The 26,531-nt window shown below is 39.2% G+C and overlaps 4 protein-coding genes across 10 annotated transcripts in view; 3 read left to right on the top strand and 1 right to left on the bottom strand.

Annotated features, from left to right (window-relative positions):
• LOC122872360 (metalloreductase STEAP3-like) overlaps positions 1-11,910 on the top strand; it is a 167,332-nt gene extending 155,422 nt beyond the window's left edge. Inside the window, exons 1-6 of one of the 6 annotated variants that reach the window (XM_044188507.1) lie at positions 1,815-1,950; positions 2,942-3,184; positions 4,006-4,272; positions 4,438-4,965; positions 7,254-7,409; positions 9,421-11,910. In XM_044188507.1, the coding sequence (XP_044044442.1) occupies positions 2,957-3,184; positions 4,006-4,272; positions 4,438-4,965; positions 7,254-7,409; positions 9,421-9,708 (1,467 nt within the window). In that variant the 5' untranslated portion in view covers positions 1,815-1,950; positions 2,942-2,956 and the 3' untranslated portion in view covers positions 9,709-11,910. Of the gene's footprint in view, positions 1-1,814; positions 2,138-2,941; positions 3,185-3,596; positions 3,638-4,005; positions 4,273-4,437; positions 4,966-7,253; positions 7,410-9,420 lie in introns of those variants that run through there. The other 5 variants (XM_044188509.1, XM_044188508.1, XM_044188511.1 and 2 more) reach the window with 5 other exon arrangements.
• On the top strand, positions 9,709-15,785 carry LOC122872366 (acyl-CoA-binding protein-like). Its single transcript, XM_044188522.1, has 5 exons — positions 9,709-9,743; positions 12,566-12,673; positions 12,988-13,105; positions 14,699-14,761; positions 15,027-15,785. Exons 2-5 carry the CDS (start codon positions 12,668-12,670, stop codon positions 15,098-15,100), a joined length of 261 nt encoding a protein of 86 aa, XP_044044457.1. The 5' UTR covers positions 9,709-9,743; positions 12,566-12,667; the 3' UTR covers positions 15,101-15,785.
• Positions 15,786-15,927: 142 nt separating this feature from the next.
• The window catches only part of LOC122872361 (secretin receptor), a 10,932-nt gene continuing 328 nt past the window's right edge, over positions 15,928-26,531 (bottom strand). Inside the window, exons 2-14 of the mRNA XM_044188513.1 lie at positions 25,732-25,888; positions 25,553-25,652; positions 24,990-25,103; positions 24,410-24,516; positions 22,955-23,064; positions 22,599-22,731; positions 18,460-18,613; positions 18,257-18,317; positions 18,089-18,158; positions 17,415-17,506; positions 16,924-17,062; positions 16,794-16,835; positions 15,928-16,687 (exon numbers count right to left, since the gene is read on the bottom strand). Of these exons, the coding sequence (XP_044044448.1) occupies positions 16,502-16,687; positions 16,794-16,835; positions 16,924-17,062; positions 17,415-17,506; positions 18,089-18,158; positions 18,257-18,317; positions 18,460-18,613; positions 22,599-22,731; positions 22,955-23,064; positions 24,410-24,516; positions 24,990-25,103; positions 25,553-25,652; positions 25,732-25,800 (1,377 nt within the window). The 5' untranslated portion in view covers positions 25,801-25,888 and the 3' untranslated portion in view covers positions 15,928-16,501. The remainder of the gene's footprint in view (positions 16,688-16,793; positions 16,836-16,923; positions 17,063-17,414; positions 17,507-18,088; positions 18,159-18,256; positions 18,318-18,459; positions 18,614-22,598; positions 22,732-22,954; positions 23,065-24,409; positions 24,517-24,989; positions 25,104-25,552; positions 25,653-25,731; positions 25,889-26,531) is intronic.
• The window catches only part of cfap221 (cilia and flagella associated protein 221), a 23,445-nt gene continuing 23,247 nt past the window's right edge, over positions 26,334-26,531 (top strand). For both annotated transcript variants that reach the window (XM_044188495.1, XM_044188494.1), the window contains exon 1: positions 26,334-26,480. The gene's annotated coding sequence lies outside the window, so the exon portion shown is untranslated. The remainder of the gene's footprint in view (positions 26,481-26,531) is intronic.

The raw sequence follows: 26,531 nt of genomic DNA, 5'->3' as shown, positions 1-26,531 counted from the left end.
ACCAACAGTTTACCCCTGAAAACGTCTTTTGTTTTGTAACTCAGTTCTGTTTTGTTCTGAGCACCTTGCAGTGTTTCTGTATTTGGTTGTGTTTTCTGTATTTGCAGCGCATGGCTGTTATGCTGCACATGTGTTGTCAGATTGGCAAAGATGTTTTCATCATTTGCAGGCGCTTACTTTAGTCACAGGTCTTCTTTAGTTGTAGTGCGTAAAACCATTCTAATTAATCTATGACTCTGATAAACAACCGCATAGTGACCAGAGGAAAGACTTGAATCACTATGATTTTTATTACATGATTAGTTATAGGTGAAACAATGTCAGTACATTATATTACGATTACCAAAACATACTCTAAAATGTCACAGGGTATTACTGTAAATCTGTGTGGGAAACCTTCACTGAACCACAACAATGAGAACTTGCAACATCAGCTCCTGTCTCAACATGTGACCCTAATCCCTGATGAGGGGCACTGAAGACACCGCCCCCCCTTGAAAGCACAGAAACAAATGTCTTCCTCCATATAGCATTTCGACAGTGAAGTCTTGTCAGATGTTAACATAGCAGTACCTGTCCACTTCAGGCTTACCGTTTATGACCATGCCTTTACTTCTCGGCCGTGATATTTCCAATCCAACCAATTTGCATGCTGTAAATCATGATTAAATATGCTTCACCCTCATTAACTGGTCCAAAAATATGTAAATAATAAAACAGCGAGTACTTGTTGGGTTGAGTTTGTGTTTTGTCTACTCCATCCATGTGTTCTAGTCATGGTGACCTCAAAGTGCCTTGTGGTTCTAGCTCCTTCCATGATCTTGAAAATAGAAGAAAATATATGTTAAAAATCAACATGAAAACTCTATAACTGTTGGGGGTAATAATAATCCATAAACCTGAAAATAGCAGCAAGGGCCAAAAAAGGTTAAGAGACCCTGCTGTATTTGTTAGTTTAATAACATTTTCAATCCAGATCACCTGTCTTATGTTAGGGAGAGTAGTAAACTGAAATCTGTCCCCTCTGGATCAGAATAGCTTCAATTGATTTGACTTGTAAGATTAATGGGTTACCACACCGGGAGACACCAGTAATCTATACCAATGAATGAAAAATCTCAAAATTAGATATGTATGTCAAGGACTGTGACCTTAAGCGTTGTAAACAAACATGAGGCCATGGCCGAGAGAGAGCACTGTGTGTGTGTGTGTGTGTTTGTGTGTGTGAATGTGTGTGTATGTTTGTGTGCGGTGACACTGCTGCAGTGCTGAGCCAGGGGGAAGAGGCCGATTCAACCTTTTGCAAGTGGCAAAGGCAGACATGATGAAGTCATGTTGACAGTGTGTAACCTGCGGTCAGGCATCTTTTTGACACGATTTTGCTTTTTTTATTCTAATCCGAAGGCCAGTTTATCAGATACACCAGATGGAGTAAACGGGGGCTACTATTAAAAACCAATTCACAATGAGACAATATGAAAATTCTTACACTTTTTCTTCTTTACAGTTTTCAACAGAATACCACATGGTTTGCAAGATATAATTAAACCGTTGCTACAACAAAAAGAAGAGTTTACAGCCATGTTAAAAGGCTAAATGCTAACATGTTGAGCACACTTAATTCTGTTTTGGATATGTTGCCTTCTCTGTCTCCTCTATCTCCCTCTTTCCCATTTTCTTCTTTATGTAAAGCACTTTGTAAACCACTGTTTTGAAAAGTGCTATATAAATAATGTTTGTTTTGTTCTTGTTGTAATGTGAGCAGTTTATGGTGTGGCTCCCGAATACGTTCATGGATGATATTCCTGTATTTTCATATTTGAGGAGCACAAATACTCTCTGGCTTTTATCTTCTGCACACACGTGGAGGCGTGGCTAGGGCGGGGCTTTGGCTGCTGCGTCATCTTATCAGGAAGAATCGCATCAGTTTACAGAAAGCGGAGAAGCGGGGTGAGTGCGTAACTGTAAATAAGTAAAAATATCGCTGTAAGTAATGCCAGAAGCTGAGTTATGTCATATAAGCTATTATTTTATCAAAATGTACGTGTATGTTTGCCTGCGTCGTCCTGTGTGTTAAGGAGAATAACTTTATTCGGAGGTAAAGTTTCCACGAGTTCAGTCAAGGACAACAAGCAAGGTGGCTTCAACTCGCTCTTCTGTTTTTGAAGAGAATATTAATATGGATTTTTGGCAATTTAATGTTATATCGCTGATAGGTCAGCGTTAATAAATGATACAACATTACTTGAAACGGTTTCTGAATAGTCGCGGGTTTCTGGTAAATTCGGCATATACCTGGATGTTTAACAAAGCAGCACTTCTATAAAATGTACTTTTGTTTTTACTATTTCCACTGCTAATGTAAGTAACGTTACCGCACGGTAACCGCGTAACAGTGGCTCACGAGTTCGGAATGAAGTTTTGCATGAATGTCAGACTTGTTTGTCAAATGTACATTAGGTTTATATCATGGCATCTAAGTTTCTGAGCCAGTTGGATAGACTAGTTACAGTTAGCTGCAACTGTCTTCAGGGTACGTAATATCCCTATACTATTATTACGGATCTAGGACATGTTAATTGAGACACAAATATAATGGAAATTCTAGTTCTGTGTTCTAAAAAGGAGCTGACAAATGGCAGAAGAAAAAAACCTAACCTCACTGTCCTTAAACTGCATGTTAAACACGTCTTTATTACTATTACTTTTATTTTATATCCCATGCTGGATGAAAAAGCAAGTCTCTATGGTCTAGACCTAACAATCAGTGTCTGTAAGTAAATAACGAGTAAATATTAACAACATCTTTATGTCTAATTAAAAGTTCTTTGCTTTTTATTCTCCTTTCTATTTCTTGACTGTACATTTTAGGAACCAGTTGGGGTAATGTGGTTGTAAATAAACATAAACCAAAAATAATGACCATGTCTTCTCTTTATAGATTTGTCAGTGCATTATGCCTGATGAGATGTCGAGGCCTTTAATCCGAGGCAGAGGTGAAGGAGGAGGCTCCAGACATCTTGAAGCCTCCATGTCTGAATCTGACGCTCCAGTTATTGGCATTCTGGGTACGGGCGACTTCTCCCGCTCACTGACAAGAAGGCTGGTGGCCTCCGGCTACCAAGTGGTGGTGGGGAGTCGAACTCCCAAACGCTCTGTGGCTCTGTTCCCTGAAGAGGCCGAGGTGACACAAACAGTGACACTGACACCCACATTTACACTCACCGTGTAATTGGTGCTTTTGTTTCTCTCCCTATGGTGATAATTATATATTTACTCTGACTTTATCCACTAGGCATAATAACTGCTGTTATTATCCTGAATAGATACCAGATAACAGATAATCTTAGTTAAAGATGAGAGTCAATTGTGGTATGGGAACAGAATAAAGCAGTTAATCAGACATTTCTAAGGTTTCCTCTTTATATCGTCAGAATGTCAGTATCTTCCAATATCTGCAGTAAAAGCATTCCCTCTAACATATGTCAAATATTTTACTGGCAGTGTCGACTGCATTTTGTATGTTTTTCTGTAGAGCTTTACTAGTTTTGCACCCACAAGGATTCTTACAAATGCTTATTTCTTTTGCAATTCAGCCTCAGCTTATATGGGTGGGAGAATGACAGTCATAACAGAGGTAAACTGTTCTTGTAATAGACATTATAATGCACTCAATTTTCTTATGTGATTAATGTATCAATAACTAATATTTGCAATTTTTAATACATTTTTGTCATCAATGGATCAGTCAGACGTTTTGGGAACTTCGTTTTCCTGCCGAGAGTTAGATGAAAAGATTTGAAACTGTTCCTTTAACTTGTGATGCATTGCAATGCAGATAAGTGTTCCAATGAGGATGGATGAAACCCAAAATATTTGAATTCATATAATAAATCAAAAGTGATACATATGTTTGGGGATAACACATAGTGTTAAGACTAAAAAGAGTTTGACAGAATGTACAGAAGTTGCCATTCCTCAACCATTTCTGTCTTTGTCCTCCAGGTGACATCCCAGATGGAGGCAGCCAGCCAGGCAGACCTGGTGTTTGTCGCTGTGTACCCTGAGCACCACTCCACACTGGTGGAGCTGAAGCCGACACTAGCTGGAAAGACACTGGTGGATGTTAGCAATGGCTTGAGAATCAACCGAGATGGGCCATCGAATGCCGAACTGCTGGCTGACCTGTTTCCAGAGAGTTCTATAGTCAAAGGGTTTAACACCATATCAGCCTGGACGCTTCAGATGGGACCTCGGGATGGAAGCAGGCAGGTAGGATACATCAGCTGCCCTTTGTAGTGTAGATTTATGGAGGTTCAGTGATACTTCTGACTTCAAATGAAGTGTGTTTGGGGGGGAAAAAGAGGATGGAGGAGTCCAGATTTAGGAGCTCAGAAGAGAAAGAATTCTGAACTCAACTTTATCTTTTTTCTCCAGGTTTTGCTGTGCAGTGACAGCAGCAAGGCCAAGAGATCGGTGATGCAGCTCTGTCGTAGAATGGGCTTCGTCCCCGTCGATATGGGCCCCCTCTCCTCTTCTCTGGAGATCGAAAACCTCCCCCTCTACCTATTTCCCTCCTGGCGCATCCCAGTACTCTGCACCCTGTCACTGTTCATCTTCTTCTACCTGTACAACTTCATCCGTGACGTCCTGCAGCCCTACATCACAGCAGGGAAGAGTGTTTTCTACAAAATGCCCATTGAGACTGTTAATGTCACTCTTCCCTCGGTGGCCTTGGTGATGTTAGCACTGGTCTACCTGCCTGGTTTGTGCGCTGCTTTCCTCCAGCTGTGGTGGGGCACCAAGTACAACCGCTTCCCTAAATGGCTGGACCGATGGCTAACCACTAGGAAGCAGTTTGGGCTGTGTAGCTTCCTGTGTGCAGTTCTACATGCCATCTACAGTCTGTGCCTTCCCATGAGGAAGTCTGCCCGCTACAAACTGCTCAACATTGCTTTTAAACAGGTGAGAGAAAGAAGTAGGAGTGTCTGTGTGTGAGTGAGATGAATTCATCAAGTTAGTTCTGTTGTTTTCGTGGGGTTAACGGACGGGGGACCTAAAGTGTTCATCATCATCTGATAATCTCAGTGAGGGTCCGGATTTCTCCCCATCTAGTGCTGAAAAATGAATAAACAAATCTTTTCTATTGAGACTTTTTCAAATTCGTTAAGTACCAAGTTTGCCCGGGTATGTACTGTTTCGAGGAAATAGCCACATCCTTGCACTCTGGGTCCGACATTGACAAAAGCTCTCGCCTTCTCCCATCTGCTTGGCTTTTATGTATTACCAAATTGCCAGCGATCAAAATGGAAGTACAACATCCTTTAAACAGTAATAATAGTTATTTTGCCTATGGGTTAGAATAAATATTCTCTAACTCATTTCTTAGTTCTGATACTGTCATGATCCAACATCCATATGAGTTGGTAGATTTTTATTTATTTACTGGAAAAATACTACACCAGGACAATCAAAACACTAATCACAACAAGTAAAATAAAACCGTCAATGATTTAGTAAGTTATCAGCTTTATTTAGGCTACAACTTTTGGAAGTATAATAAAACATAAATTGCTTTACTTCCGCTCAGCACTGGCACATCCGGTTAGAATACCCTGTGCTGTAACGCAGAATACTCAAAAACCTGAGAACCGGTATATACTGAGGCAACATAACACTCAGGTTTCCCAGCACTGTCCTTTATCCCTTTGAGACAAATGCTGTCACAACAGCAAGAAATTGTGCAGCTCTGTGGCCAAAAGTCAATAAATTGGGAAAAGTCCAAGCAAGCTGGTTGTTTGCCAAACAGAAATGAACAGCAGCACAAAGGGCTAAGTTTAAGGCAACAGTACTTCTAAACAAAACAGCTGGCTGGTCATTTTATCTGCACAGTTACTCCTCACTCAGTCCCCACCAGTGTTATCTTATAGTCTGGAGTGCTAATTCACTTTGAATGGTAGCACGAGATGAGGTATTATGTCCATGCATCGATACCACTCCCAGTCTGTCACTTAATTTTCATGTCAGATGAAAATCCCAAAAAACATGATCACCTTGAATCTCACATAGACATTATGAGAAATAAATTTGCACCTGGTGTGAGGATTTAGTTGGGGTGTAATGGTGCACACAATTCATGGTTTGGTATGTACCTCGGTTTTAGGGTCATGGTTCGGTATGTTTTCGGTACAGCAGGGAAAACAAAAAAATGTACTTTTGTATTTATTTTGAAAATCTTTATTAAATGTTATGTAACATTAAACAGTGGCTCATTGGCCACGATTCTTATTGTAACAGTTAATGCACTCAAATACAGTCATATTGTCAATAAGACAAAATAAACAACAAATAAATAACACGTGTCAGTAATGCTCCATCGTAAGACCCTGACCTGTTAATTCCTGATCAGCTGCAGTGTGCGCTGGTTTATACAGAGCTGCACAACGGACTGACTGAAATGCACACGTGAAGGCACATTGTAGCGGGGCTCAAGCACTTTGACTGTATGCTTAAATTCTGTATTCTCTACAACCGAGTCTGGTTGCACATCTGCAGCAATATATACTCCTAGAGACATACCTGACTTCAGTTGAACAATGTCGGCATACAGTTTGACACTCATAGTTTCCCATCACGGTTTCCCGGGATGCCCCCATACAGTGGGACTAAATGTCAGGGAGGATCCTCCGAGCTCTGGTCTCTCATTTGTGTTTTGCCATTCAGAGGCAGCGACACAACATGAGCTTGACTAACCTGGCTAACCGACTAGCATGCTACGGCTGATAGATAGCAGCTGGTGCTGCTGCGAGTAGTAGACATAAATAGACTACTTTTACAGTAATAGTTTGGGTCACAGGGCGTACCGATCCGAGGAGGTCGCACACCGAAGCGAACATCCTGCATCGAACTGTTCGGGACTGCTTACACCCCTCTGACATTTATAAGGAGGGGTATCATTTGTATCAAATAAAATTTTCAAGAACAGCTCCTGTGAATTGTGTATGGTTTGGAGGAGCACATTCACCTCTGACTGATCAGATTTTATGTCTTAAAGCTGTTGCAGTTGCACCAGCAGTCACGTGTCCACATACATGAAATCAGTGTTCTGTTTTTCTGCTTTCATCAGTGTGTTTGTGCATCAGCCAAAAACTGTTGGGCCAGTTTTATACAAACCCTGATTGGCGCTACATATTGTTGAGTCGAGTCTACCCCGGATACTTGGAGGATTTTGGTGTTTATCGTTTGTCGTCCAGGTGAAGGAGGACTCCTGGGACAACGGGGAGGTGTGGAGGATGGAGCTGTACCTCTCGGTGGGCATCATGGCCCTCGGGCTGCTCTCCCTGCTGGCTGTCACCTCGCTGCCCTCAGTGGCCAACACTGTCAACTGGAGGGAGTTCAGCTTCATACAGGTACACGCGAACGCACGCACACGTAAATGCAGTGATGTAGTAGTTACAGACAGTCATGACACTTGACACACAAACATACAGGCATCGCGCTGATGTGCAGACAGATGCACGCTATGTCTCCCACATGCTCACATGGTCTTGGAGTCACACACGTAAAAAACAGGGTCTGCACTCCTGCAGCTGGCCCAGATATGGCGTTAAACTTGGGCTGTGACAAAGCCATCAGGAGTGTTGTGACTCAGTACACACACACACTTCCTCCTCGACTTCCCCCATCGTGGCCTCCATTTCTCCAGGACGCGCAGTCCGTCTGTGCTGCCTTTTCCCTTTCATCTTTCAGTTAAACTAATCCGGTGGCCGCCAGATTAGTCATTTGCCGACAGCCAGCGCGATTTAAAGCAACTTTCTGCCCAGCACATCTAGACCTGCTGCCCGCAGCTGCAGGACAGTGTGTTCATGTGTCTGTTCTCTGTATGTGCCTGTGTGTCGATGAGGTAGTTTATGTTTATTTGTACAGAAATATGTGTGTGTGTGTGTGTGTGTCAACTGACCTCTTCAGAAATAATGAATTAGGAATTGCAAGATGATAATTGAATTAAAAATATGAGTGAGCAGTGAAATCATCATTTTGCCTTGTATAAATGTAGGACTAAAGGCAGGCTCTAGACTTTATATTTACAGTAATACAGAATAGTGAATAAATAATATGAAAGGTTTCAAAAGTCATTCTTACTCTACATCATTAAAAATACTTGAAAAAGACCTCTGCAGAAATTGCACATTGTATGTGCCATGTGAGAGTTTGAGTACAGCATTTTGTGTTTAAAGTTTAGCAAATTGAAACACTGTAAAACAAAATGAGCCAAAGCAATTCTAAAATACTGAAAACAAGAGCTGTGTTGAGCTTGTGTCCAACTCCATGTATTTTAACAGTTCCCCTTTAAAAATTATGTGAAACATAGTAACCACTCAGTAACTACCCCCCCGGTAATATTACGGTACAAGAGGCCTCTTTTTTACTGGTAGTCATTATTTATGACGTGAAGTCTCAGTTGCAGTCTCGACTAACAAAATACTCATACTCTATTTCTTGCTGAGCTCTTTGTTCAGAGAACATAATATGGTTCAGTAAAGTGCCGCATGACTTGCTGTCAGTCACCAGACTTTGATTTCCCCACGTGGGTCCATGTAACGATGATGATGCAGGATGACATCACCAAACTGTCCAATTAATTAATAACCTGTCAGAAAGCAAACTGTGGTCCCTACCTTACAAAAAATACATTATTCCATTAATTTGAGACAATTCCAGGGTTTGGTATTGTACATGCAGGTTCACTGGAGAGGCTTCCTAGGACACTTAATGGAACTGAGCCATCGTAAATGTTAGTAGTTCCACCTGTGCCTTTCCTGCTGCGACAAGTCAAAATGTCTGCTGTGAAAAGGTCTATTGTTCAAGTACCACAATCAGTTCTCTAGATACACCATGGGAATGCTTTTGCTATAAATATACAATGATTATTTTGTTCTTTTTCCTCTAAACTGTAATAAAATGTCAACACTCTTGTCAAGTGGAAGTAATTATGATCCACTCTGCCCAGTTAGTGTGTGAATGAGGAAAAATTAGGCTATTTTTAACCCCTGGCCCCTACCCGAGTCAACCCTGGGAACTTTTTGTAATTAGTACGCCCTGAAGGTACAGTATATGACACACACACACACACACACACACTCAGTGAGGTTCATTCAGGTCACGAGTGGTAGGTCAGTATGTTTCCTCAGGGTCTGCATTAGCCTGTAACATAATGAGCTAATGTAGTGGACTCGCCAGACTGCTATGAACTGAAGAGGAGTCACTTCGAGGTAAAATCTCACAGTATCTTTTTTTAAACGATGTGGGTCATATATATATTTGGAAGACAGGACCATTGCAGTGGTACATTTCTGGTGCTTTCACCATTGTCTTCACTTCCAAATACAACCTGTAACACCCTTCTTTCACCTCCTGCAGTCCACACTAGGTTATTGTGCCTTGTCCATGGCCACCCTCCACACGGTCCTCTTTGGCTGGGACCGTGCCTTTGATCCGGCCCAGTACCGCTTCTACCTGCCTCCCACCTTCATACTGGTCCTGATTCTTCCGCTCGTGGTTCTGCTGGGCCGCCTGGCTCTCTTCGTGCCCTGCGTGGCCCGGCGGCTCGTACAGATCCGGCGCGGCTGGGAGAAGAGCCGACACATCCGCTTCACCCTGCCGGACGATGACTGCCGCAACGGGGTGGAGGATGTCAGTGATGTGTGACTGTTAGATGTGCATATGAAGATCCAGACAAAAAGGTATAAAGGTAGAGCTCTTTATGCGTGCACTCATGAATATAAACACCACTCAACCACATTCACTCAGAAGATAAATGATTTATACACCCTGGTAGTTCCTTAGAGAGATTTGACCAGTAGAGCCGTGGACGTCAACTTTATTGCACTATGCATTGTCAATAATGAGTATTTAGTTGCTCCTTATGCTTTTTATTTTAATTTATTGTTGAGTCGTTACTCTATTTGAAGCTTAAACCCAGAACAATATTAGCTTCTGGTTTAATTTATGCAAAAGAGTCCCTGTTACACTTCTAAAGAACCTGCTGAAGATTTCGTAACTGAAGCAGTATAACTGAATTTTGCATAAGTTCATAATTGAGTCTTTGAAATAAGATTTTTTCACTGATCATCAGAAGTAGACTTAGCCTTCCTCTTGCCTTACGCATTCCTGCCAGTAAAAGGTTTCGGTGTTTTGTTTTTTTTCCTGCTCACACTTCAAGACTGCTGCACAGATTTTCGTCAGCCAGCCTTCGAAATAGGCCATCATCCTGTTCTGTCCACATGCTAGAATTAAGCTGACATGGTTTCATGTTATTAATATTTGTTATGAGGTTTTTCATTGATGTGACATCAGTGTTTCATTTTGTTTTGACATTTTATTTTGCAAATACTTTAAAATTTCAATGTGCTGCCATATTCATTCAAACTTTTAGGGACTGTATGAACATTATTGGGGCGTGGAGGGTGTGAACCTTATGTTTCACTATTTAAAAAGCAAGACCCTCATTAGCAGCAATATTCATATTTTCTTTTATATATTAATATTTATTGACTTGGAAAAAACTGCCTCCCCCTAATGTTTCAAAATGATATACCATTATTGAGTTGGTTCAAGTCCTGGAACCATTAATTACTAAAAGAGGCAAAGCTTAAATAACTTTAAATGATATACCACAATTTAAACATTTGAATGGCTTCCACCATTATGCAAATTAGAAGTGAAATGAGCAATTACCAAATTTATGACAAATGTGTCCCTTATATTCTAGCCAGTTTCATGTTTGAACCAAGAGCTGCTAAATGCTAAGCTACCGGTAAGCTCCCGTTTTACGCATAAGGGAATTTGGTTTTACGTTTTAAGTGATATATGCAAAGAAGGCTTTAAGTGTCTTGTGGTTACAGTTTGTTAACTTGGAAGAACAGATGAGTAAGTGCGTGAGTTCATTGACAGAAAACACTCGTCCAGAACTGATCATATTAGCAATGTTTCAAAAAAATTAACAGCGACAGTCAACACGTTTCATCTCACTTCGCTGATTAGTAGACCAATCGGCAACGTGTGATGCTGAACTTTTACACATTTAATTACTGCAGTTCTGCTTTCTGTGATGATGCAGAGTGAAGGAGCTGCTGTACAGGCTGGTGAGAAAATGATACGCTCTTTGCTAGAGATAACGCTCAATCATTACAGAAGCATGATTGTTTTCGTCTGCATATGGCAAAACTCCCCTTTAGGAAACACGGCACAAAATATAGCCATCTTTGATGTAACTATTTTGATCTCATTTTTTTGATAGTATATCTCACAAGGGAAGGCTGAATTAGATTATAAATGCAGGGAAAGAAAAAGAGGCCATACCTGCCTTCCCAAAAAAAGTCAGACTACTCCCCCTTCCACTTCCTCCCTGTTTCTGACCACCCCTCCTCCCTAATCATTTTCGTACAGTCCCTTACTCCGGTGTTTATAAAGTCGTGCCAACTGGAAATCTGAAGTCTAAAGCATTGCTGCTGCAGTAGCTACCACATTGAGCTGCTATGTGTTGGCTTGCATTGTCTAGTATTGGTGTGTTTTTTTGTTTTTTTTTTTGTTTTTTTGACATTGTTACAATATTTTTTTGTACTAAACTTACCTGCTGATAAGTACCCATCAGTACACATTTGACTTAAACAATCAAAATTGTGATAAAAAACACAGTTTGCTGCTGTTGATGATTTCAGCTCCTTTTGTTTTGTTATTACATGAGTTTGTATTTTCTCAGTTTGTGTTCTTTCCAAAGATGATTCTCTGTTACGTTACAGATGTTTTCTGAATCTAAATTAAAATGTCATAGTAGTGTCTTACCACAAAGGGGTAAATATCTCAAATGGAAATTTCCAGAACACAGAATAAAGCATTTTTTCTACAACATTTTCCCCCCACTATTGTATTTATGTCTTTAATACAGTGCAAGAGATACGTTTGTAGATGTGGGGCTCATTGGATTGTCACCACCATTATAAAACTAAAAAGGTCAATCTAGTCTCAGCCTGACCCAAAGTGTGCAACAGCAATGAACCCATCCGATCATTAAATATGTGGATGCTGCCATCTTGTGGTGGAGAATAATTTCCCCCTTGTCTTCCAAAGCTAGAAGCGTTTGCCTTGACACGAATATGTGCTTTGGAACACGCCCACTTTGAATTCTCAAAAAACTGATAATTTCTTATCAGATTAAGAATATTCTGTTTAGCAGTGTAACTGGAAACCCCCAGTGTTACCTGTCCGCTGCATATCCTTTGCTGGTGTGTGAAGGTGTGACGGAATCTTATTTCAACCAAAATTAACTAACATGAGTATGATTATTATTATTATTATTATTATTGTGGAATACAAGTGGCAAGTATCAAATACTTAAACCTCAAGATTCAAGATATAACGTATAAAAAAAACCCCCATAAGTTGTCATATCAAACTTTACTTTTCACTTATTATTAATTTAAGAATTGTAGAACTGAATAGCACACCTTCTCCTGCTGTCTTCAGTGACAGTGAAAGAAATTACCTCCCACGTTATTTTCCTCAGCAAATCCCAACAGCGACGAACAACATCATTGCTGGACGAGTTGGACAAGCACTGGGAAGTGAGCTCAGCAGCAGCAAGGTGTGTCTGTTTCTGACTGCCGTCATGACTGTAAGTACTATCTCTTCTGAAGTGAAGCCTTTCCTGCAACATTACATAAAAGATTTATGGTGTTATTAAGTTTCCTCACAGGTATATTGACTTATTCAGATTCACAGGGACTGTAATGAAGTTGTTACAGAGCAGTAATCACTCTAAGCTAAATGTGTAAAGTGTTATGTAAATGTACTGAGGCGATAAGTCTGATCATTGAATAAGAACAATACAAATCATTCCACATTTTGTGAAGTATAAGTCTGATTTTAAGTTTTACATTTTAACAATTTGATTTCTGTATCAGCTTGTATTTTCTTTCATCCCACCAGGAATCCTTTGAAAAAGCAGTAGAGGAGGTGAAGGTGCTTAAACAAAGACCAAACTATGATGAAATTGGTGTACTATATGGTTTATATAAGCAAGCCACAGTTGGCGATATTAACATAGGTGAGTCGCTGTAGTGCAGCCTTTTTTTAAAAAGATTTTTAACATTGTAGAATTCATTTGGAAACACTAAAAAAGACTGCTGTGAGTTTCCCAGCACTTCCAGTAGGGTGGGGTTGAGAAAAAATCAGGTCTGACAGGTTGTCATTCTGTAAATGATGCCAAAACTGATTAGGTTACAAAGCTATTTATTTTCTTGTTACAGTCTTATAGAAAAAAACAGTATTTGACTGTGTACATATGACAAAAGCAAAAGCACTATTACTAACATGAATATTAGGAAAATGAGGATTTTAAAGCCCCTGAAAACTTAAGTTTCTGATCTTCAGTATTTCTCTAACATTATATATTCATGACCAAGTGAGTAGAAATCTAACTTAAAGTCAGGAACAAAACATCGTTATAGTTTAACACTAAAAAACAGAAGTATGTGACATCATCTTTTTCCAGCAGAGACCCGCCCACTTCAAACCAGTGAGAAGAGCTCAGACAAAAACACAAAGACAAGAAAGTCATGTCAAATAACCAAATCTGTCGTAACTGAAATTGTGCGTACATGTAGGATCCCATCACTCATAGTCAGTCAAGTACAGTTTTTCCATCTTATGCTACTTAATACTTTTATACACTACATTTCAGTGACAAATATTGTACTATTCACTCCACTACATTTACTTGACAGCTTTAGTTACTAGTTACTTAACATATTAAAATTATAGATACAAAATAGTTGAATTAGCTCCACCAAGACCAACTGCAACAGTAAAATGCTGCTTACATATGAATTTGTCAGTAATAATATTCCAATAATATGTAATAGCCAGGATTTTAGAAATACTGAGATCACGAGTTCAAGTCCCCTACCCCCATCTGTAAGTGTTTTTAGTTACATATTTTATCTATTTAGTTAAGAGTTCTGTTATTAATTTGTTCAATATTTTGTCTGACTTTTATTTCCCAACATTAACGTATTTCAAAGCCTAAAATTCTGGTGGTAAAATGCGGAATCCTTTATTTACTTATACGTTGGTCTGAAACATGTCATATTTAAATATACTGAGTCTTTAAATACTAGAATCAGCCTATAAAATACCCAACATGTGTGAGTTTTTAATTGTAGAATGTAACACCCCACCCCCAAGTTGCTTAAAACCCCCAATTCCCAAAGAATATACAAAGGACATGTCCTCAATGATAATAGTACAACAGTCATGGGGGAAATTCTTCTGCATTGAGTACTTTTACTTTTGATACATAAGTACATTTTGCTAATAATACTTACGAACTTTTACTTAAGTACTTATTTTCAATGCAGGACTTTTACTTGAAATGAAGTATTTTTACAGTGTGGCATTACAACGCTTACTTAAGTAATGGATTGGAATATTTCCTCCATTATAGTAAGAAACTGATTGTTTTCAGGGACTTTAAAGCTCACCTGTGTGACATTTAATAAGAGGGAAAAGTGTTGCATCTATATTTTATATTTTAGTTTATAAGACAGTTGTTTGGCTTGACAGTTTGTATAAGAGCAAATCACAAAATCTGTTGCCTATTGCAATGCTCAGTTATTGATGGTTGCTTTTACATCCACAGGGCGTCCAGGGTTTTTTGACATTGCAGGACGAGGAAAATGGGATGCATGGGATGCAAAGAAAGGTCAGATTTATAGAACTTTTTTTAAAATAAAAAAATTCAACTAAGGACAGTTACATGAAAGACTGTAAAACCGGTATGTCTAAAAAATTAATTTAAGGGACGATTATTCCTTAGCAAAGCCAGATGTGAAACATGTTGACAAAATTGTCTACCCTTCCTAAAAGCATAAATGTAGGTGTTGTGTCAGGTTTTTACCTTTACATGGATGAACAATTTTCGCTGCGAAAACAAACTGGTTGGCTTGTTTCTGTGTCTAAACCAACAGGTCTGGGCAAAGATGAAGCAATGACCGCCTATGTTGAGGTGGTGGAGAAGCTGAAGGCAAAATATGGAATCTAGAGTCTGTTTCTCACAAATGCTGTAGTATTTTCAGTGTCACATCTCCATTTTCTTCTCAATAAAAGCTACAAATTGGAGGACACCATTTACAACTGATTTTACATGCTGTTACACTCTCAATTTATTACTGTGTAAGACATACTTGGTTAAAATGCTAGAGAGCAATGCAATTTGGAGTACTTTCTCGTACTCTACATTGGTTAAAACAAAAAGTTTGAAGAATAGGTCAGCATTTTTGGAAATACACTTATTTGCTTTTATGGCGAAAGCAACTTTGTATATCTGTACGCTAATTGTGAAGCGAGAGCCGGCAGACGATTAGCTTTACTTAGCATAAAAAGTGGAAGCAGGGGGAAAACAGCTAGCATGTGAAAAAGGTAAACCAATCCGCCTACCTTTTGACACAGCCAGGCTAGCTGTTTTCCCCTGCCTCCACGCTATATGCTAAGCTAAGCTAATCGTCTGCTGGCTCTAGCTTCATAATTAGCGTACAGACATAAGAGTGGTATCGATCTTGTCTTCTAACTCTCGTCAAGAAAGCGAATAAATGTGTTTCCTAAAATGTCAAACTATTCCTTTTAAGTGCAAATACAATGTACATTTTTATATAAAAGCAATTTAAACACAGAGCATCTGTATACAAGACTGGCTATCAAAAATAAAGACTTGTTCTTTGGGCCTCAAACTTAACTTGTTTCTGTTGTTCTCTAAGAAACTGCTAAGGCATCAAACAAGTTATAAATATAAATAACAGAAACACCTGTCAGTATATTGCGAAACAACAGTATCTCAAACTGAAGCCTCCAAAATTGTCAATTGTGCCATTGTGGCTGTGCGGGAGCTTTGTCAAGTCTGGAAAAAAAAACAACCCTGGTGATGTCGTAGTGATGTCATCAGGGTTATCAGACTGGGCTTGAGACTTCAAATGTTTAACAGAAAGCCTGGATTACAAATTGGGGGCATTGAGTTTGAAAAGATGCTGCTGAGTTGCATTATGGGAAATGTAGGATAAAGTGTTTTTGGAGCTTTAACCATACTAGGGACAAAAAGTCAGGATGTCTTAGCTTCCACTGCATCAGTTTTGACCATTAATTTTTTAAAATCTGCATCTCTCAAAACTTTATGGTGCAATACTAAATAACTGCAGTACCCTTTTAATTGGTATTTCATAATTACAGCAGTTTAAATGTCTCCATACCTCTGTGTAGTAGATGGATCTTGCTGGATTCCTTCTAACCTTTGCCAAAGTTTAAATATCTGGACATCAATAAAAATTGTATCTGTGACATTTGAACATGAACAAATCATTGCCACGTTAATTCTGAAACATTAGTATACATACTCAAACAAGTAAGCCTGGCAGCTTACTAACTGAGCTAAATGAGCCGATCCCAACTTGAATCATATGTCCACAGTATCCACGGGGAATCTGCTGGTTGTCCGGCTGCCTGCAGAGCAGGGCAGCAGGGAGACCTGTGTGTGTGGAGACCCACTGTGGCTAATGGAGCTTAGATGCCGTCTGGGCTGACTGGGGAGGTGCTGAGTCAGCCTCCACCTCCTCCATCTCCTCTGAAACTCATGCTGCACCTGGAAATGTACATGTCATAGATCCCCAATTTACTCCAAACGTTCAAAACCCACATTTAACTTTGGAGCTATAAGTTTGTGCTCTAATTGGCTAACCAGTTCTTACCTCTCCGTTCATGAAGCAGTAGAGCACAGTGACCACAAAACCCTTAGAGATGTGAAGAGAGAAATGTCAGTGACTGTTATTTTATTTGTCATTATTCTGAGTTGATTTCTCATTCATACACCTAATTTACCTGTGTGGATGACAGCGCCAGCTCTGCAAATGTGCATATCTTAAACACTAAGCTGCTGACTTCAACGGGTAAGAAAACAAACAGGATGTAATGCAGACCGAACAGAACCACCAGAAAAAATGTGGATTTGATCAGCTTCCTGGTGAAAGAAAAAGTCAAGTATTTTCCCTCATTAATAATAAAAAGAATAGTTTTCCCAGCTGTCACACATTTTTCTGTTATAGCACCCAATCTGCTGACTAAAACTCTCTCTACAAATATGCTTGAAAGATTGATATTGAAACCACCTAACATTTGGCTTAAAATAGTAGTACTACCTAACAGGCATTTACCTACAATGTCTTTGTAGATCTTTATTCGCTTATCCTATGCAAAATACTTGGCCCACTCCTCAGACAATGCTTTTTCATATACAGTATGAACACTGGTCTCAACTTTATCAGATATATAGTATGACAGAGCAACAATACCGCAGTGTGATCATTACTCACTTATACTGGCTGAATTCATTCCTCTGTGAATCTGGCATTCTGAGTTTGTTCACCAGTATCCTCAAAATGCCCAAGAAAAAGACGAGATTCATCTGAAATGATTAAAACCTGTGAACACTATTGTTGCGCTATTTTGTAATACAAATAGTTTGACATTGTGGGAAATCCGCTTATTCGATTTCTTGGCAAGAGCTCGATGAGAAGATTGATAGCAATCTTATATATGTATACTAAATATGAAGCTAGCATGGTTAGCATAGTGTTGCATAAAGACTGGAAACAAGGAGAAAAGTGTAAAAACGACAAGTTGTGGTTTAACAGGGGGTTATGTAACGGACTATTTCTTGTACGGGTGCAGTGTCTTCCTGTAATCTTGTTGGCACGCTAAAGTTGCCAGGCAACCACCGGACATTGGCCTGTCCCAGAAATAATCCAGTCTGAGTTTTAGCCAGGCTAGCTGTTTCCCCCTGCTTCCAGTCTTTATGCTAAGCTAATCTATCCAGCTGCTGGCTGGAGCTTCATATTTAACGGACAGACATGACAGTGGTATCGAACTTCTCATGTAACTCTTGGCACGAAGGTTAATAAGTGGATTTCCCAAAATGTCGAGCTATTTTTAAAAAACATTTTAAAAAAGAATGAAATTTAAGTAAAAGAGAAAACAAAGTTTTTACAGATATCGTCAGAAGAACTGGCACTCGAAGTATCCACCAAATCCATTCATGTCTCCTGGTTTCCCAACAGCTTTGGCAATGAAATAAGAAAGAATTTTAAAATCATCATCACTTTGATAATCTCATAACTGCAAATGAATGAGTGAAACTGATTTTTACACCCCTTACCCTTCGTCTTCATAAAAATACTTGGCACACCCCCAGAAGACAATAACAATAAATGGTAAACCTGTGTAATGAAATAAATCTTGGTTAAATCTAAAAAGGCATAGAGTCAGTATTTGCTGTACTGAGCTGTGAATATGTGTATGAGTGCGAAGCAAAGAGAATGCCCAAAGGTGCATTTGATTTTTGTTAACATGTCTCCTTACCCCAGCTTAGAACGATGTACCAGGCGAAGTGTTTCTTCAGGGAGAAGAAGGAGCGGCTCACCAGGGTGAAGAGGAAGTGACCCTCCACCAGCAGCCAGCTGTAGTTTGCCAGGATGGAGTAGTTGGAAAACATAAGTACAACCTTACATGCCACCTGCCGCACAGGAAAGAAGGTGTGTCAATCAGACACTCCTATGTAAGTGCTGGAAAAAATAACACCTTTCTGTATGAAGTCAAAAAGTAGGTTTTTGTTGATTCTTAATTAACCAGCACCATCTTGTGGCATCTACTTTTATTAGCTATGCGGTTGGTCAGTCCACCAGTTTGGTCCAAAATGAAATATCTCAACAACTACTGGATGGGTTGTCATGAATTTATTACAGACATTCATGGTGCCCAAAGAATGTTTCCTAATGATACTCTGACTTTTCATCTATTGTCACCACCGGGTCAAAATTTTAACGACAACGCTTCTCCACTTCCTCCCACTGTACAAAAATTAAGCCAAAATATCCATGGATGTATGAAGAGAACTGGATACAGCGTTGGAGGCGGGGCTCCGTTCATTCCTATGAAAGCTGCTCAGTGGCACATGAAGCCAAAGAAATTCGAAAAAAAAAAAATTGGATCTTCCGCATAGCTTCCACATTGTACGGCCCCACAGGAGCAAGCACACGAGACTTTCACCGCAGAGCGAGATAAAATTATTTAATCATGCAGCTCTTCTAGACTTTCCAGACCGAGTAAATCAAATTCAGATAGTGAAACGAGTCATTTCGTGGGGGTTGTGACGCTCAAAAAAATTGTATCCACCGTTTTACAGCCACTTCTTTCACAATGTAAGTCTATAGGGAAAAGTCTTTTGGAGCCAGTCTGCATCACGTGACAGACATGGAAGTTGTAATTTCACAGTTTGGCCACTATGTCAAATTGGCTTCAAAGCCCAGAGCACTTCTTGGGGACCTGAAAATATCCCGCATACGGGAGCTGCCATCTTGCGCTGGTGATGTCATTTGGAGCCAGAGTCTGCGCAGTAGTGATCGGGGTTGGAGCCGCAGTATCAAGGTTCCGCCCATACACCTGGGCGACGCAATCATGAGCTGGCCTCAGCTGTCAATGATGATGTGAAACCCCCTTTTTATAGTATCAAATAACTTATTAAAACCAAACTTAACAGAACAATTAACACTTGAACATACATCATCGTGTTAAGAACTACCTAAAATGACAGAAACCATCTTTGGGGAAAATGTATTTAACATGTACTTTGATTTTTTTTTTTTTTTGGCTCATGACCCATCCGCTAACATGGAGGGGGCGGGGTTTATGATCTATACTGCAGCCAGCCACCAGGGGGCGATCGGGATGTTGTGGCTTCACTTTTGGGGTGCTGTCATGTCGTCCACCTTTTGGACACGACTCGGGTCATTTTCTCTGCACCATTAATTACGTCATTGCAGCCGCACAATTAAAATATGCAAGATCAACTTTGGCTGGTGAAATTTTATATATGTGTATAGCCTATGTGTACTCCTGTTTTTTATTTTTATGTAATTGTCTTTTAATAGTTTCATGCTATGTTCTCCATATGTATTTGCCATTTAAATTTAAATCTGTATGTGCTGATATTGTTTACCTGAATGTGTATATTATCCTTTTGTTAATAAAAAGAAAAGAAAAAAAACGTCAGCTGGTGGACCATCGATAGCCTAATAAATACCAGCATGCATTTTTGTGATAAATACACATTATACTGAGCGTGTTTTGCCAAATTAATAAATACAAAGTACTTTGTGGCCATTTGTGTTGTGATGCTCTGCTCACATTATACATTATTTTTGCGCCGCAAACAAACTATACGCCATCGAAAATCCTTTCCTTAATAATACCCTTTATGAAACAGCTTGTCGAGCTCTGTGGAAATGCCACCCAATATCAATCTTTTTTTCTTTGTTCTCACATCATTGATCGAAGAAACAGAATTACTAGACCTTTGATCTGTAACCTCTCCATAACATTGTTAAACCCATTGGAAAGTTAAGGAAATATTGATCTGTTAGAATTTGCTTTGTAGATATTATTTCTCTTCAGTCAGTGCTCATCAATTTGTGAAAAACAATTTTATTGTTATTGAAAACAAACAAATTTCTTTCTATTTTATCTTTATTTTTAATTTTTATAATAAATTTAACAGCCTCTCCTCCCTGATCCCGTCCCGCCTGGCCCTCTCCTCTGCCTTCTCCAGCACTTCCAGGATGGAGTCACGCTGTTGTCTTTTTGGTGGTGGCCCTGGCTCCTCAGACCCTGACACACTCCCTGGCTCTGGAGTCTGACTCTATGGCTCAGATGGCACTGAATCAGGGGACGCTGATTCAAAAATGGAAGGGTTCTCTCCCCAGGCTGAGGCGATGAGGCATGGAGGCTGAATAGGGCTGATGGCCTGTCACCTATTGTCTCATCCATGAGAGAGAACCACTTCCATGTTCCAGCAGTGGGCTCCCCTAATTCAGTGCCACTCCCTGTCGGAGGCCTCCTGAGCTCCTGCACACACTGCAATTTATATAAAATATTTGTAGTGCACAATTCATGTAGTGCTCATTTAAAATGCTAAATACAGCAAAGAAAATACTCAGAGAATAGTAACTGTGATCTTTCATCTATGCTTTCATTATCTAGGGCTATAGTTAAATACAATGAATCCAAACCTTGTATATCTTTTTTTAAGTTTTCCCACTACTTGGCTGCTCGGACAGGACTCACCACGCCAGGAAGGCCCATCTCTTTCAACACAGCTCTACAAAATGTAATAACAAGTAACAAGTACTGAAAACAACACACAAATCTCTAAGTATCATTAACAAGGAAGATAGATGGCAATTTAGTCAAAAGATAAAGTGTCATTTTACTTTTGTTATGAATACACATCAAAATAAGATGCTCCTTCACAAGAACTTGACATAACTCACTCCCATCCGGCTGTGGAGAAGAGGTGGTCCCTCTCTCTCTTCAGGCGAATAAAATTTGCCACATCGTCGTCGGCCCCTGAAGAGATTAAAATAAATTAGACGATCAATATTTCTTTAGACTCTCCAAGTAATTTTGCTATTTACAAATTAAAAAAATTTGTAGCCCATCTAGTTTTATCTTAGCGGCGCTGCCAATGGCAATTACTGTACAGAAGAGGGCTAGCTAACATTAGCGAGCTGGGTTGCTAGCCATGATTTGTGCCATAATGGCATAATGCATACACATTTACAATTTATTACATGGCTAAGAAACTGGTAAAACAAACTTCAACATAACATCGAACGTTAAACGGAAAATGACTTACATTTGTACAACAGGTTGCAATTTTCCCGCCGCTCTCTCTCCTCTCGTCCGTTTGCCATTTTTCTTTCAGCGCAATGCATGATGGTATATAGTGCTTGGTTAGTGACCGTCGGTAGTACACTACTTTTCACAATGCATTGTGGGATACTTTGAGTCCACTATATAGGGTATAATAATTCTCACTATACATTCAGACAGCACTACAAAATGGCAAACTCACTATATAGTGGACTATATTGTGAGTAGTGAGTGATTTCAGACACAGCCTATGTCTTTGCTGGGTGCAATGACTTCATGGAGTCTTTGCTGTTTGTGTGGCAGTCTCACGGTGACGTCAAGACTCTGGCCAAGAAATAGTTACAGCACGTAACCTACCATAAACCTCTCGACTGAGCCAGGCTAGCCGTTTCCCCCTGCTTCGAGTCTTTATGCTAAGCTAACTGTCGCCGTACGTGGTATTGATCATTGAACTCGGCAAGACGAGCAAGCGAATAAGCATATTTTCCCAAAACATCAAATTATTCCTTTATTTTTATCCAAATGGCACTCCAGTGTCACACCAATAACACATCATTGTGTCGTTGTCATTTAGAGAACACCCATCCAGCCTTCCTCTACAGCTTCTTTCAATGTTTTACATGTTTAACAGGTGAAACCATGATCACTTTAGATCACCAGCTGGGTCTTTTTCATGAGAAACAAATGTATAGTGTATATACTGTATGTAGTAGATTAAAGTGAGTATCTGAGTGTCAGCTGATCATGTAAAAGTGGAAGAGTATGACAAGAAAGTGTTTATCCATCCATACCGGGTAGTAGTCACAGTGGTAGAGCTCTTCATTAGTAAACAGCAGTGAGTCTCTGATGAAGATGAAGATGGCTCTCAGGATGAAGGAGATAAACAGCTGGATGTGAATGTAGTTCCTGGTACAGTGCAGCTTTCTGAAGAAATATTAACATTTCTAGTTTAAAGTTGTTGTATAATTTTTCATTGCTACCCCACACGCCAACCTTCCCTGCTTAAAGCAGTTTTCATGGAAGGTTAAACCGTGATTCCATGTAAATCTACGAAATGCAAAACAGGCAAAAGGAAGGGCCAATGCATTTCACATAAGTCTTTATGATTTGAAGGAGAGAGCAAGGGATAAGAAAGATTGTTTCTCACCTAAACAGACAGAATATGGTGATGGCGATGGTGAGAGAGATGAGAGAGAGTGTGTATCCGGCTGTGTACATGGTCTTCACGTAGGAGAAGTACAAATGGGAATCTGAGGACTGAACAAGGGAAAGAGAACATCACTTTATCGTCTCCAAAACAGCATAATTTTACAATATATCTGACACTACCAATCATTAAAACATTTTGGTAAGAAAGTCGCAAGCCTACGATAAAAAAAAAATCTGCTTTTTAAATTGTCCTCCATAACATCTATTTGACCCTGTGTATTAAACAGTGTTATTTATTTTACAATACTTTTGGTAAAGGCATGAGTTAGCTGAGAAGATTGATACCACTCTCATATATTTACTGTGAATATGTGGCTAGAGCTAACATCCACTTAGAGAAGGGTCCAACTGCGAACCTCATGTCTGGGGAGCCCAGGTCTGCGAGCCAATGGGAAGAGAGTGGGCATGAGATGCATCCCTTCTGTTGTGTCACACAAACAAAAAAGTTTTTTTTTAACCAGATTTAAAAACAGCCAAGTTTCTCTTCTCAAGACTTTGAGTAGCGTTAATGTAACGTTTTGTCAGGTAAAAAACTAGCTAAATATGCTTTCTAGTTGCGCATTAGGTATTAAATTAAAATGCTAATGTTAGTTACAAATGTCTTTTTAACAGACTGTAGATATAGTTATATTTGCCCAATAATACTTCAACATTTTACTCTTTGTTTGACTTTCTTGGATTTTTATTTTGCTTATAGCTGAATTTTTACGCAAAAGATACTGTTAGCCTCTCAATTTGAGTGAAAAGGAGTTAAATTAAAACCGTAAAACTAGTAGCCTATTTGCCTTTATACTTTTGTGGCAGAAAAGGAAGTGATGCATCTCATGTATGGGGACCCTACTCTCATCCTATTGGCTCACAGACCTGGGCTCCCCAGACATGAGGTCTGTTGTTGGACCCCCTTGGCCGATTACCTTAGCTTAGCATAAAGACTGAAAGCAGGAAGAAACAGCTTTCCTGGCTCTGTCCAAAGATTAAAAAAAATCTGACTACCGGCACTTCTGGTATGCGTTTTCATTTCTTTGGCCAGAGCCAAGCTAGCTGTTCCTCCTGCTAAGCTAGGCTAATTGCCTCCTGGCTCAAGCTTCATATTTAGCGTACAGACATGAAAGTGGTATCAATCTTCTCATCTAACTCTCGGCAAGAAAGTGAATAAGCGTAATTCTCCAAACGTTGAACTATTCATTTAAGCATCCATAGAAATAATAGTCATAGTCATATAAAATTCTTTCAATTGACAACTGTTTAGCTTCTCAACCACCTCAAGGCATATGTCTGTACGTGGATAGTGTAGTATTTTGATAATGCAAAATTGGGTTTGTTTGTTCTTCATAGTTATGCTTTATATTGGATAAACTACACATACTGTATATATTTATTAGTTACCACCAACCTCTTCAAGAAAGTGGAGTGTCTCATTTAAAGCGTTGCCACATGCATCTTCATGTGGGACGAGTGGGTCTGTCCAGCCGTTGGCGGTGCAGTTGCGATGCACTTCACCTGCAAAACAGCAATCCTACATCTGTCACTGTTCTCTAAGTGTGCATTTGAGCCAAAAACAAACATATCCTGCAAAATGCTTTCTTATCAGGATGTTTTTCCTGCTATGTATAGCATGTAGATCTGTGTTCACATACTTGATTTATTGGACAGTAAAAAGCTGCAAAACTATTACTTTCTCTCTTCAGGTGCTTCAGTAAACCTCTGGTTCTTCAGATAAATTACTATGAACTCTATCGTCCTCATCTCCCAATGTAAGCATGTACTCCAATGTGTTACCTGGTGTCTCTATGTACACAAGCATTTTACAGCTGAATGTTTGGATAGTGAACCTGAGAGGGAGAAGCTGTGTCAGTTCCTTATGAAAACAAATTAGTTTCCTGGCAAATAATTAACCAGTGCAATTTGGTATAGATAATGGGTGTCTGTTTGTAAATGTGCGTCAGTGTGTGTCTGCATGTGTAGTATCTCACCTTCTGAATTGAAAAACTCTGGACATGGTTGAGAGACAGTTTCCCCAAGAGAAGCCGTTGGCCAGCAGTTCAGGTTATCCCACATTACCTTACAGTGTACACTGATATTGTTTTCTTAAAAGATGGAACAGAAATTTCACTTTTTATTTTTATTTCCTGGAATTCCATATAAATAGATACATTATAAAAAGTCATTGACAAATAAAAATGATGGCTCTGATTTGATTTTAATTGCAGGATAAACACTGCCAAACCACCAAAGCTGGATTAATCTTGTTCCTTCAATACAAAATGTATTCTAATTTTTAAGTTTTTATTGCCCCTGTGGATTTTAGGGTGCGTTATGGTATATTACCACTAGGTGTCACTAAATCACTACATCAAATCTCTGTAGGTTAAAAAGGCTCAAATATTTCATTCATTTCAAAGATCACCAACATTTTTTCAATGGAAATTTTCACTTAACAGCAATCTTGATTTATTAAATATTTTGTTAGAATTAGATATGAGTATAAGATAACACAACAGGTCTAAAATACACAATTTAGAAACTATTAACTCACCTGTTGCTTTGTGTGACTTTAAAAGTAGCAGATCTTTCATGCACTTTTCCTCCTCTTTTACAAGATTAACATGAGGATGACACCTTGATGACGATGTTACCTGTAAATAAGGAGACAATAATGCACTTGTTCTTAAGATTTTTCATAAATTCAAATCAAACATGCATCTGTTTTCTCACCTGGGGTAACAGTAGCACTCCAATAAGTCCAGCTTTTTTCATTGTGTCAGACAAGTTTCTTTTTTCCATCAAGATAGGTGCCTATGTCCAGACCTCAAGCCGCATATCTGATTAGAATGAAAAGCAAGCATCCTGCCTTGCAGCAGATATATGAGGTCTGAAAATCAAACATAGGCCCGAGTGTCGATAATTATGCACAGTTATTCAGGACAATCTGATAAACGCATCAAAGTAGCTATCATAAAATGGAAACTTCTTGTCGTGACTTTCAAAATAATGTCTTTATTCATGGACACATAAAAATAGTGCATCAGTAAGAAAATGGTAAGTATATTTAGTATTAGAGCAATAGTAAATGAAAAGGTTAATTTATAGAATCTGTTTTCACTATATATATATTTATATATATAGAATTTATTTATTTTTTATTTTATATTTTTTATATATTTTTTCAAACAAGTGTTTGTAGTCTAGGCTTTTATTTTGAAGGTGGAATAGCTAGCTTCTGTGGTCTTATTTTGGGTGAATTGACGCACTTTAATGGCGCTTGGAGCCAACAAATCGTATTCGCCCACAGGACGTTGGTCCCGCCCCTTCAGCGCACTCGCGTTACTATGGCAACGGCAGTGTTTGATAGCGGGGTCCTTTCCAGCAACAACAAGAGACGGTGTCTAAATGAAGTGCTTCTAGTACGAAAACAGATGGAATATGGCTGAACAACTAAATGTAACCCAGTATCTAAAACTTAAGTAAGTTCTGAACTTCTATTGTTCAAAAGGTTTTTCATGAGAAGCTGATAA

Source organism: Siniperca chuatsi, linkage group LG24 (genome assembly GCF_020085105.1).
Source record: "Siniperca chuatsi isolate FFG_IHB_CAS linkage group LG24, ASM2008510v1, whole genome shotgun sequence".
In the NCBI taxonomy this organism is placed as follows: Eukaryota; Metazoa; Chordata; class Actinopteri; order Centrarchiformes; family Sinipercidae; genus Siniperca; species Siniperca chuatsi.
The sequence above is the reverse complement of the archived record's forward strand: the minus strand, read 5'-3'. Positions and strand labels throughout refer to the sequence as shown.

What these genes read in the sequence shown, in the direction of transcription:
- LOC122872366 (XM_044188522.1), top strand. An exon ending in AGTTGGCGATATTAACATAG is followed by an intron (nt 13,106 to 14,698) that starts GTGAGTCGCTGT and finishes TTACATCCACAG; the next exon opens with GGCGTCCAGGGTTTTTTGAC. An exon ending in TGCATGGGATGCAAAGAAAG is followed by an intron (nt 14,762 to 15,026) that starts GTCAGATTTATA and finishes CTAAACCAACAG; the next exon opens with GTCTGGGCAAAGATGAAGCA.